The sequence below is a fragment of the Perognathus longimembris genome, unplaced genomic scaffold (genome assembly GCF_023159225.1).
Source record: "Perognathus longimembris pacificus isolate PPM17 unplaced genomic scaffold, ASM2315922v1 HiC_scaffold_5632, whole genome shotgun sequence".
Taxonomy (NCBI): domain Eukaryota; kingdom Metazoa; phylum Chordata; class Mammalia; order Rodentia; family Heteromyidae; genus Perognathus; species Perognathus longimembris.
In genome coordinates, this window is record NW_025961081.1 from 219 (window position 1) to 12931 (window position 12713).

The 12713-nt window shown below is 43.4% G+C and overlaps 1 protein-coding gene across 1 annotated transcript; it reads left to right on the top strand.

Moving 5' to 3' along the window:
- Window positions 1–798: 798 nt before the first annotated feature.
- On the top strand, window positions 799–12477 carry LOC125345398 (ankyrin repeat domain-containing protein 26-like; the record flags this gene model as incomplete). The annotated part of the gene is made up of 7 exons (XM_048337577.1): window positions 799–989; window positions 1865–1979; window positions 2135–2308; window positions 3221–3327; window positions 6020–6188; window positions 9483–9589; window positions 12312–12477. Coding segments are annotated over exons 1-7 (1029 nt in total), but the record flags the coding sequence as incomplete, so codon positions are not given.
- Between the last annotated feature and the right edge of the window lie 236 nt (window positions 12478–12713).

Consider the following 12713-nt stretch of genomic DNA (forward strand, 5'->3'; position numbering starts at 1 on the left):
TCACCTATAATTTGCTAGCGACTCTTCCAGAAGCCCTAAGTGTAAGGTTTACACAGAATGGTGGTTCACTGATTTTTTTCTCTTTTTAATTTGTGGTGCTGGTGACTTGGTCACAGCCAATGTCCCCGCGTCCTCTGTCTGGGAAGCAGCGTGCGGACCCCGCGGGGCGCTGCCCAGGCTGCAGGGAGCTCGGGTTTGCAGCCTGGACTCCGTGGCCCAGGTCCAGTGCTGGGCAGCAGGGGGGCGCAGCTCCCGGGGGCTGGTGGGGTGGGGGCGGCCCGCGCCCCCCTGGGGGCCCCGCCTCCCGCCGGGTCCTTCGGGAGCGTGCCCCGCATGCGCCCCGCACGCGCCCCGCCCCGGCCTCCAACGGCACTGGGCCACGCGCACGGTGAGCGGTGGCGGTTGTGGCCGTGGAGGGAGACAGTGCGCAGGCACGGTGAGCGGCTGCGGTATTGGCGGTGGAGGGAGACGGTGCGCAGGCGCTGTGAGTGGAGGCAGTGGTGGCGGTGGAGGGACGCGGTGCGCAGGCGCAGTGAGAGGTGAAGGTGCTGGCGGTGGAGGGAGACGGTGCGCAGGCGCGGTGAGCAGTGGCGGTGGAGGGAGAAGGTGCGCAGGCGCGGTGAGCAGTGGCGGTGGAGGGAGAAGGTGCGCAGGCGTGGTGAGCAGTGGCGGTGGAGGGAGACCTTGCGCAGGCGCGGTGAGCAGCGGCGGTGGACCAAGTGCCCGGATCCCCGACGACACTCGACGAGGGGCAGGGGCGGGAAGGGCGTGCGAGGGGGGGGGGGGCCCGGCTCGGCCATGAGGAGGGCGCTCCGGTGCTGCTGGGGGGGCGCCGGGCAGCCGGAGGGCGCGGGCTCCCCGTGCAGCCTCGCCCGCTACAAAGCCATCACCAAGTGGCACCGGGCGGCCAGCGCGGGCGATGCGGCCCGAGTGCGGAAGCTGCTGGTCCGGGGGAAGGCGGACGTGAACGCCGCGGACAGGCATGGCCGGTGAGGACCCGGGGCGAGGGGGCGGGGCAGGGGGCGCAGGGGGCCTGGCTGGGCGGGAGCAGGGGTCCCAGGCTGCCCTCTTCATGAGAAGCCACTGCACGTGTAGACAGCAGCCCGTCCCTGTCCTCACCCTCCCTCCTCGTCCTTCAACTCGTGGAAAGCCAGCGCCCCACGTCCAGCGGGTGTGGCATCTGCCCCGCATGGACAGCCGCCGCCCACGGCCTGAGGACGCCCACACCACAGCAAGGCCCCTGGGTGGAGCCGATCTCCTCCACCTGGGAGCCCCAAGCAGGGCCGGGTGGGGGCGGAGCGGGGGCGGGGCACAGAGGGGCGGGGGCGGGGCCTGGCGGGGCGGAGCCGATACCCCCCCACCAAGGGCTCCTACCGATAGCTGGGCGGGGTCCCGGCACACATCCCAACCCCACTCGCAGCCCCGCGCCCTGGCGAGGCACACACTCGCAAGAGGGAATGTCATGGCCAAGGCCTTGTGCCCTGGCTGCACTCGAGGCCTCGGGGGGTGACAGGCTCGGCCCTGCAGGGCGTCGGTGGGGTTCTCCCGGGCCCCCTCTCGGGTCAGGGGCTGCCCCTCCCAGGGCTCTGCGCTTCAGCCTGATCAGCCCAGCAGCCCCAACGAGGCCCCGCTAAGCCAGACGCCCAGCACTGGCGGGGGTGTCGCCCGGCTGCACCCCCAGGCCCTTGGCACTCGCGACACTCTATAGTTACAGGAACACATGGTTTCATCACTAGTAGGACAGATGGAAAGCCAGCGTGCGTTACAACCCTTTCAGCAAAGAATCCATGTTGGGAGAAGTGGGTGAGGCTGCGGCTTCGGAGCGCGCTCTGCCATGTCCTGAGAGGCCTTTGCACCCTCACAGGACGGCTCTGCATTTTGCCTGTGCCTATGGCCACCCAAAAGTGGTGGCTCTCCTTCTGAGAAGGGGTTGTGACATCGATGCTGTTGATAGTGATTGCAACACAGCTCTGATGAAGGTAACTAGGACCCAACCATTGCCACCTGAGAGGGACTTGGTTGACCCGCTTACCATACCAATACATGAATGACGGGGAATCTTCCTCATTGAACCAGAACTAACTAGCAAACCACGTGTGACCTGACCACTCACTTTCTGACGCTATCCCAACAGGCTACCCAGTGCCAACAAGAGGACTGTGTGTGTATTCTGCTGGAACATGGTGCTGATCCAAACAGGAAAGATGCCTGTGGCAAAACTGCCCTCCAGCAGGCCGTTTCTATGGGGAACATAAGGATAGCTGCTAAACTGGTGGCATTTGGGGCCCACGTGGACAACATCAGAAAGGTATATATCACCCCAATTTACTTTGAAGTGCTTGAAATACAATTATCATTACTTTGCACGTACACATCTCTATCTATCTATATAGACATTTCCACCATGGTAGAAATACACACACACATGCACAAACACATATGCACAAACACTTAAGCAAACTGCACTTTATATAAACCAATGGATATCGATATATTATTTTGTATAAACATATATATATATATATTCCATATACATGTAGAAAGATTTACAGATCATTTTGGCAACTCTGTCCAGACTATTTCCCAGGGAGGCTTTGGTAACTGCCCCACACTTTACAGATGCAAAAGGGTGGAGGCGTGAGGAACCAACAGTTAGAGAGGCAACCCTTTCAATAGTTTGTTCTTAGAAGACCTAGGAAAATATTCCTCCACTTAACTGGAGTTACTGAATACAGATGGACTATATAGTAATGAGCACAGGAAAATTCCATAAAGCAGAGTGGTCATGAGGTATTTTAAATTTCCTATGTAGGCCAGAACTTACAGGTTTCTTTTATAATGAAAGTATCATGCCCAGTAGCAGTCAGGCTATCTGTAAGCCCTGAAACTTTTTTTTTCGAATTTTTATTATAAAACTGATGTACAGAGAGGTTACAGTTTCATACTTTAGGCATTGGATACATTTCTTGTACTGTTTGTTACCTTGTCCCTCATACCCCCTCCCCTTCCCCCTTTGCCCCCTGAGGTGTTCAGTTCACTCACCCATGGGAGCTAGGGAGACTTTCCTAGATGAGGGGGCCAGAGAGTCACAAAGGTGATGTTACTAGATCTTTACTCTCTGTATTGAGTGCTTACCCACACTGGCTCTTTTATTGAATTTGCCAGTTCTCTTGGGAAATAGAACCTAAGGTAAATATAAATATTTTTTATTGTTTCATAGGATATCCTGTTAGAAATTAGCAATGCTGCCAAGGAAGATGAACAGCGCATGAGCAACACATCATTAAAGCGTGAAGAAAATGAAGGCGAAGTTGATGAGATGGAAAAGTATGCCTAGTTGATCAGTTTTTCATGACTTTGGTTGTATTCTAGATGAGAAACAATCACTCAATTCAGAAATACTAAGTAGGAAAAATATTAAATCATAAAACCTACCAAGTGAGCTTCAGGGTTAAAAGCTTTTATTTAAGCTGGGCATAATGGCTTTAATCTAAAACTCTAGATAATTAATTGAGAGGGAAGGTTTAGGAGGATTGCAGTTTCAGCAAGAGGGAGACACTATTCAAACAGGAAAGAAAGCAAAAGGGCCTGGGGTCAGGACTCAAGCAGTAGAAGGCACCATAGCAAGACCCAGACCCTGTGGTCAAGGACTTTTGAGTGAGTGTGTGTGTGTGTGTTCTACAAGGGCCTGGTAGCTGCCCGCGAGTTTTTTGTTCAAGGCTAGCATTCTCCCATTTGAACCACAACTCCCCCTCTGGATTTTGGTGCTTAGTTAGGGAGAGTCTCAGACATTTCTTCCCAAGCTGGCTACAAATCCTGATCCTGATCTCCATCTCCTGAGTAGCTAGGATTACTGATGTGAGTCACTCAGAGTGCCAAATCAAGTTTGAATACTTCAAATAAAAGCATTTATGAAAATTACAGCATAGAGTTTACACTGTTTGGGAGGATTCATAATGCCCTCAGTATGCACTGATGCTTTGTATTCTTAAAGGAAGCTCAAGTCATTTGTATAATTCATATTTGTAGTTTACTTATAGGGCTCACAATGAAATTCTTAATTACACAAAATTTTCATCATAATACTGTCTTATGTTCCCTTTACAAATGCAAAATGAAGCATAAACAGAAACTCCAGAAGCCTTTTTGTGTGTTAGAGATCACTCCTTTCTTTACAAATATTAATAATATATCATCACAAGCTGGTTAGCAATTGTTTCTATGTACTCTGTTCGGTTGTTTTCCTCTTGTATTTCTAGTGTTCCTTAATGTTGTTGATTTCTAATGTGATCTAATGAGTTTTTATTTTAACGGACATGAGAGTGAGAAAGAAAAGAGAGTTTTCCTTCAGTGAATACAAGTTATTGTTGGGTGTTACATAAAGGAAAGACAGGCTTTATATTCACACAAATAAGTTATTTTAGTTCATACATTTCATACTTGCTGTATCAATCACCTTGGAAATACTATCTATATTTCCTCATTTCCTAAAGTGGTTAGCATATGTTTATCATTTATTGGAAAGTTGCACATGTAGAATGAATTTTATGTCCTAGAAGTAGCTCACCAGATTACCTACTTACAGAAAATACAATAACCTAATTCTCATTACATTACTTTCAAAACTGATAGTGATTTGAGCAGCCAAGAGATTGTATTCATTTTACTTTTAGCTTACTATGTATTACAATATATTTTATCAGACTCTGAGGAAATGAAGAACATTTCCATTTGAAATAGTTCTCTACCTCAGAGAATGACTCAGTATTGTTAATACCTTCAAAAATGTTTTCACTAGAATTACTACCACAAAATTTGTTGTGGGAGAAATTTTTCTGTTTTGACATTAGTGAGAATGCACAAACATGAATAGTTGAGTTTTCGAATACTTACATTGGTTAATCTGTGTAAATCTTCAAATATACACAGATAGGAAATATATTGATAATGTATAGCTCATTATCTATTGGAGAAATTATATTCACTTAAAATTTTGAGTGTGAAGATAAATTGTTATCATAGTAAAAGGCAAACGATTTATACAATCTGAAGAGAAACCAGGCTATGAAATTACTATTTTAGAGTAGCCCTTAATCTTACTGTAAACTATGCATCTCAAAATATTGTCAGGATTCTGCCTAAGCAAGGTATTGACATCTCTTCTAGAGATGCTATTGGATGGACTGAACTATCCAAATCAATTTTTGCTGTGGCTGCACTAATTAAGACCGCAAAACAATGCCCCTTATGGTCTCCTTGAGGGTTAAAACAGATAATTTTCCCATGCTATTTACATCTGCTGCTGTTTCCTTCTCCAGCTCAGTTTTGGATGGCCGAGTTAGTGACTTCAGCTGGCAGATATCATGCAAAAGGCTAGCACAGCAGGACATAGCAATGGTGTGGGATTCTTCATCTCAGTCCTTGCTTTCTAGTGGTACTGGGACTGACGCAAGAGTTCTGCACATATGAGGAACATATTCTGGTACTGATTTATAGTCTCTCCAGCTCCTTTAGCATCTTTATTCTTAGAGATCTGTGCAGTGTCTACTTTACTCAATGTATAACCTCGCCCTATGCATGGGTGCAAGCAGTGCCACATCTTTGATAGTAGTGACCTGCTTTTTCTGCTTGAACAAAGCCAAGTGAGCAGAAAACCATCCATTAATCTCTTAGATTTTTAGATCACAACTTTCTTGAATTTCTTAAGAACTTTAGGAGTTCTTTAAGCCCATAGGAGATAATATCCTTTCCCAATCAGATGGGATGTGAGCAGACCAGTGGAATTCTTTGTTTCTGTTGCTTGTATTACAATCCAATAATGAACATCTTATGTTGTCTCATTGTCCTTCCTAAAATCTCTCAATTCTCCTTGCATTATACACGGAAAGTGTACAAAGTTTTCTACACATCATATGTGCTTGATCTTATGCAATGTCACATCGATATCTGACAAGAGAGCTCACAAAGTGACCTTTCCCTTTATTAATCAAAATGTTAAGATGATCGTACTTATTCACAGGAAATGCCGAGGACAAGAGGAAAGCAACAAAGAAGAAGCTAGTGCATCTCATGCAAATGTTCCAGAAGAAGACCAAGGGAACCACAAACTCCACATGAAAACACAACTTGAAGCAGATATGAAGCCACCTGATAGGGAATTGAATGGTTCAAAGGTAAACATGAGTGAGGTAATTAATCTTCCATAATGCTGTCACGTTTCTAACTTTATTAATAGCAGGACTAACTACGTGTGGTGATGCACTAAGTGTGGACAAGGAAGAGCCTGGTGTACTCCTGAAACTAGGAAATCTCAATGTACCTTCAGAATCCTAGGGGGAAACATAACGTGTAGGAGATTGGCTCTGCAGAGAACTTATCCAAACCTGGTAGTGGCCCTTGAGGCTACTGTATACAAGAAGTGAACTTGAAGGAGGATGGAAATGTATAACTGATCAAGTTGAAGGGGCCGTGCTGAATGTGATCATTAGTTGAACTAGTCACCTTCGTTGAAGCCTTCATACTTCAATAACTCCCAGAAATCCGATAAAGACAAACAGAATGTTGGTAGCCCCAAGCAATTTCTCTGGCGTACTCCCCTCTGCTAACTCATTAAACCAAACTGCGATGGCCAAGTGCCCGGATGGCAGCCCATGCGAAACTCCCTCTTCTCCTGGGCCGCAAGGACCCCAGAGGAGATTGATCCTCTTCTGACTCTGTCCTGGGAGGAATTCCTCTCTCCACCTTCCGGGGAGATGGGGAGGGCACAGAAAAGCCCAATATTCTTTCCAAAACCACTTGAGGCTCTCCAGCCTCTCCCCTCAGGTCCCTGCCCCTCCCTTGTTGCTGGCCATGCAGTCCTCCTTTGTGCCCTTTTGGGCTTTGTTTTTCACAAGGCTGCGTTTGCGGGCACCAGGGCAGGTTGTTTAATTACCTGCTGACTTCTGGGTTCCATTCCTGATGCTGTATCAGGCCCCTCTCTGTCTCTTCCTGCCTTCCTCTCCTAACTGTCCTTCTTCCCCTCTGGATTCTGCTGTTGGCTTTGGGGTTCAGGACCAGGTTCTCCATCAATAAAAAGATAAAGTTGGCTCTTTTTAGTTCACATCCTCCCCACCTCCTCAGAAAATAATCATCTTACAAAATTTCCTGATTACTCTTCCATGTAGTGGTCATGAATGGATACAGTGGCCTTTCATTTGGTGTATCACAATTCTCAGTTTGCGAAAGACTGCCATACAATCATCTCAAGAAATGTATTTAGGAGGATTCTTAGTTGACCAGAATATGTGACTTAACTGGAATTTTGTGCAAAAGTAGAGAAAAGCTAAACTGATTCCTGTGATAGATTCTTTGACACTTAAAGCCCCTTAAGATAAGTGGAGCTCTCATTACTGAAATGTGATTTCTAAGAGGTGGCAGATAGTTTATAATTTTGAATGGAATTGCATCTTAAATTGAACAATAGTCCCTACTCTAGCTCTCCCTAGGGAATGTAAAGAGTTGTCAGTAAGCGATTGTCCCTGTACCTCCAAGGCATGAAAGAAATTCACTCAGTAGATAAGAAATGAGAATGCAATGTCTCTTGTTTGCTGCTGTTGTTCTCTAGAAGAATTATTCCGCACACTGACTAACAGAAAAATGAAAAATTTTCACATCCACATCGCCTCTAAGGTCCCAACTTTTCAAATACTTTAGATGTACCAGGCATGGATATTTGAGGATTTTCTCAAGACTCAGATACTGCTCCTAGACATAAGGGACACAGGATTGATACATGTCCATATATGTCACTCAGGAACTCAAAACTTCAGAGCAGATCATATGTTGCTCTCTTGATCCTTTTATTTCCATCCATATAAGCCTAATTTTCCTTTGCTATGCTTTGGTTTTTCATCTCTTAGAACATAAAAGAAATATTACTGGCCTTGTCTCTGGGCTTCCAGAAAGACACCCTTTTCCTTCCAACCTACAGTCTTTCACTCCCATTTAAACAGTCTTGAGAAACATGTTGGCATTGTCTTTTGCTAAATAGAAGCTGACCCTCTGAGAATTTCAAGTTTCCTGTGGATACTCAGGTCATCCACCAAGAGTCAGGGAGAAGCAGAGTTTTCTGAATCTACATGTTAGCCAATTCCATTGTTAAATGACTTCAACTCTGGTAGCCCATCCATTGTTCTGATATGTTGACACAGATCAGACATCATCAGCCTGGAAGTGCTAAGCACCAAAAGTCAGATAGAGTTGGATAATCCAATGTGAATTTTTTTTTTCTGCTACTGAGCTTATGAGGCAAGTTCCTTTAACTTTGTCCTGTTTGATTGTTTCACATTTCCACCACTTGAGAAATGGCTCCAGTGTACTGATCATTTTGGCAACTGTGTACAGATTATTTCCCAGGGAGGATTTGGTAACTGCCCCACACTTTACAGATGCAAAAGGGTGGAGGCATGAGGAGCCAACAGTTAGAGAGGCAACCCTTTCAATAGTTTGTTCTTAGAAGACTTAGGAAAATATTCCTTCACTTAACTGGAGTAACTGAATACAGATGGACTATATAGTAATGAGCACAGGAAAATTCCATAAAGCAGAGTGGTCATGAGGTATTTTAAATTTCCTATGTAGGCCAGAACTTACAGGTTTCTTTTATAATGAAAGTATCATGCCCAGTAGCAGTCAGGCTATTTGTAAGCCCTGAAACTTTTTTTTTTCGAATTTTTATTATAAAACTGATGTACAGAGAGGTTACAGTTTCATACGTTAGGCATTGGATACATTTCTTGTACTGTTTGTTACCTTGTCCCTCATACCCCCTCCCCTTCCCCCTTTGCCCCCTGAGGTGTTCAGTTCACTTACACCAAACAGTTTTGCAAGTATTGCTTTTGTTGTTGTTTCTCTTATTTTACACTTAGTCTCTCAATTTTGGCATTGCCTTTCAATTTCCTAATTCTAGTACCAGTATACATGGTTTCCAGTACACTCAGATAAGATTACAGAGATAGTGTAGCTACAATCACAAGAGGGTGATACAAAAACATCATCAATAGTAGAAACTACAGATACACATAGGATGTTGAAAGTAGTTACAACTGGGATATAACAATCATTTCCATAAAATGGAGTTCATTTCACTTAGCATCATCTTATGTGATCATAAGGGTATAGCTATTGGGGTCTTGTGATCCTCTGCTGTAAGCCCTGAAACTTAATAGGAACTACACGACAAATGCTCTGAAGCAACTGAAGTTTGAGGGGGCAGTAAATTTCTAGGGAATTTTCACAGTGTACCAGGGTTCATGTGGACCTCACCCATGGGAGGCTAGGGAGGCTTTCCTAGAGGAGGGGGCCAGAGAGTCACAAAGATGATGTTACTAGATCTTTCCTCTCTGTATTGAGTGCTTACCCACACAGGATTTTGCATTGAATTTTCCTGTTCTCTTAGGAAATGTAACGTAAGGTAAATATAAATATTTATTATTGTTTCATAGGATGAAGCCTTGGCAATTACCACTCCTGAAAAGGAATGTGAACACCAGAAGACAGAAGCAACATTAAAGAATGAAGAAAATGAAGGCAAAGATGATGAGATGGAAAAGTATGGCTATTTGATCAGTTTTTCATGACCTTGCGTGTATTCTAGATGGGAAACAATCACTCAATTCAGAAATGCTAAGTAGGGAAAATACTAAATCATACAACCTACCAAGTGACCTGCAGGGTTAAAAGCTTTTATTTAAGCTGGGCATAATGGCTTTAAACTAAAACCCTAGCTAATTAATTGAGAGGGAAGGTTTAGGAGGATTGCAGTTTCAGCAAGAGGGAGACACTATTCAAACAGGAAAGAAAGCAAAAGGGCCTGAGGTCAGGACTCAAGCAGTAGAAGGCGCCATAGCAAGACCCAGACCCTGTGGTCAAGGATTCTTGAGTGTGTGTGTGTGTGTGTGTGTGTGTGTGTGTGTGTGTGTGTGTGTGTCCTACAAGGGCCTGGTAGCTGCCCGCGAGTTTTTTGTTCAAGGCTAGCATTCTCCCATTTGAGCCACAACTGCCCCTCTGGATTTTGGTGCTTAGTTAGGGAGAGTCTCAGACATCTCTGCCCAAGCTGTCTACAAATTGTGATCCTGATCTCCGTCTCCTGAGTAGCTAGGATTACAGATGTGAGATACTAAGTGTGCCAAATCAAGTTTGAATACTTCAAATAAAAGCATTTATGAAAATTACAGCATAGAGTTTACACTGTTTGGGAGGATTCATAATGCCCTCAGTATGCACTGATGCTTTGTATTCTTAAAGGAAGCTCAAGTCATTTGTATAATTCATATTTGTAGTTTACTTATAGGGCTCACAATGAAATTCTTAACAATTACACAAAATTTTATCATTGGTACTGTCTTGTGTTTTCTTTACAAATGCAAAGTGAAGCATAAACAGAAACTCCAGAAGCATATTTTGTTTTAGAGATTACTTCTTTCTTTACTAATATTAGTAATATAGCATCACAAGCTGGTTAGTAACTGTTTCTATGTACTCCATTCAATTGTTTTTCTCTTCTATTTCTAATGTTCCTTAATGTTGTTGATTTCTAATGTGATCTAATGAGTTTTTATTTTAACGGACATGAGAGTGAGAAATAAGGGAGAGTTTTCCTTCAGTGAATACAGGTTATTGTTGGGTGTTACAGAAAGGAAAGACAGGCTTTATATCCACACAAATAAGTTATTTTAGTTCATAGATTTCATACTTACTGTATCAATCACCTTGGAAATACTATTTATATTTCCTCATTTCCAAAAAGTGGTTAGTATACGTTTATCAGTTATTGGAAAGTTGCACATGTAGAATGAATTTTATGTCCTAGAAGTAGCTCACCGATTACCTTCTTACAGAAACTACTATAACCTAATTCTCATTACATTACTTTCAAAACTAATGATAGTGATTGGAGCAGCCAAGAGATTGTATTCATTTTACTTTTAGCTTACTATGTATTACAATATATTTTATCAGACTCTGAGGAAATGAAGAACATTTCCATTTCAAATAGTTTTCTACCTCAAAGAATTACCTCAGTATTGAAATTACCTTCAAAAAGGTTTTCATTAGAATTACTACCACATCATTTGTTGTGGGCGAAGTTTCTCTGTTTTGACATTAGTGAGAATGCACAAACATAAATGGCTGAGCTTTGGAATACTTACATTGTTTAATCTGTGGAAATCTTCAAATATACACAGATAGGAAATATTATATTGATAATGTATAGCTCATTATCTATTGGAGAAATTATATTCACTTAAAATTTTGAGTGTGAAGATAAATTGTTATCATAGTAAAAGGCAAACGATTTATACAGTCTGAAGAGAAACCAGGCTATGAAATTACTACTTTAGTAGCCCTTAATCTTACTGTAAACTGTGCATCTCAAAATATTGTCAGGATTCTGCCTAAGTAAGGTATTGACATCTCTTCTAGAGATACTATTGGATGGACTGAACTATCAAAATCAATTTTTGCTGTGGCTGCACTAATTAAGACCACATGATAATGCCCCTTATGGTCTCCTTGAGGGTTAAAACACATAATTTTCCCATGCTATTTACATCTTCTGCTGTTTCCTTCTCCAGCTCAGTTTTGGATGGCCGAGTTAGTGACTTCAGCTGGCAGATATCATGCAAAAGGCTAGCACAGCAGGACATAGCAATGGTGTGGAATTCTTCATCTCAGTCCTTGCTTTCTAGTGGTACTGGGACTGACGCAAGAGTTCTGCACGTATGAGGAACATGTTCTGGTATTGATTTATAGTCTCTCCAGCTCATTCAGCATCTTTATTCTTAGAGATCTGTGCAGTGTCTACTCAATGTATAACCTCTCCCTATGCATGGGTTGCAAGCAGTACCACATCTTTGATAGTAGTGACCTGCTTTTTCTGCTTGAACAAAGCCAAGTGAGCAGAAAACCATCCATTAATCTCTTAGATTTTTAGATCACAACTTTCTTGAATTTCTTAAGAACTTTAGGAATTCTTTAAGCCCAAAGGAGATAATATCCTTTCCCATTCAGATGGGATGTGAGCAGACCAGTGGAATTCTTCGTGTCTGTTGCTTGTATTACAGTCCAGTAATGAACATTTTATGTTGTCTCATTGTCCTTCCTAAGATCTCTCAATTCTCCTTGCAGTATATGCACAATGTAACCAAATTTTTCTATACCTCATATGTGTTTCATCTTATGCAATGTCACATCGATATCTGACAAGAGGGCTCACGAAGTGACCTTTCCCTTTATTATCAAAATGTTAAGATGATCCCACTTATTGACAGGAAATGCCTAGAACAAGAGGAAAGCAACAAAGAAGAAGCTACTGCATCTCATGAAAATGTTCCAGAAGAAGAGCATACTAACAAACTCCACGTGAAAACACAACTTGAAGCAGATATGACGCCACATGATATGGAACTGAATGTTTCAAAGGTAAACGTGAGTGAGGTAAATTAATCTTCCATAATGTGTCACATTCCTAACTTTATTAATAGCAGGATGAACTAAGTGTGCTGATGTACTACGTGTGGTCAATGAAGAGCCTAGAGCACTCCTGAAACTAGAAAATTCCATACAGCCAATGTAACTTCAAAGGGAAAGGATTTGGATAATGTAGAGAAGAGTTGAGCTTGGAGGTGAAACAGGTAGTAGGAAAGGTACAATTGCACTCAGAGCAGGGCAGC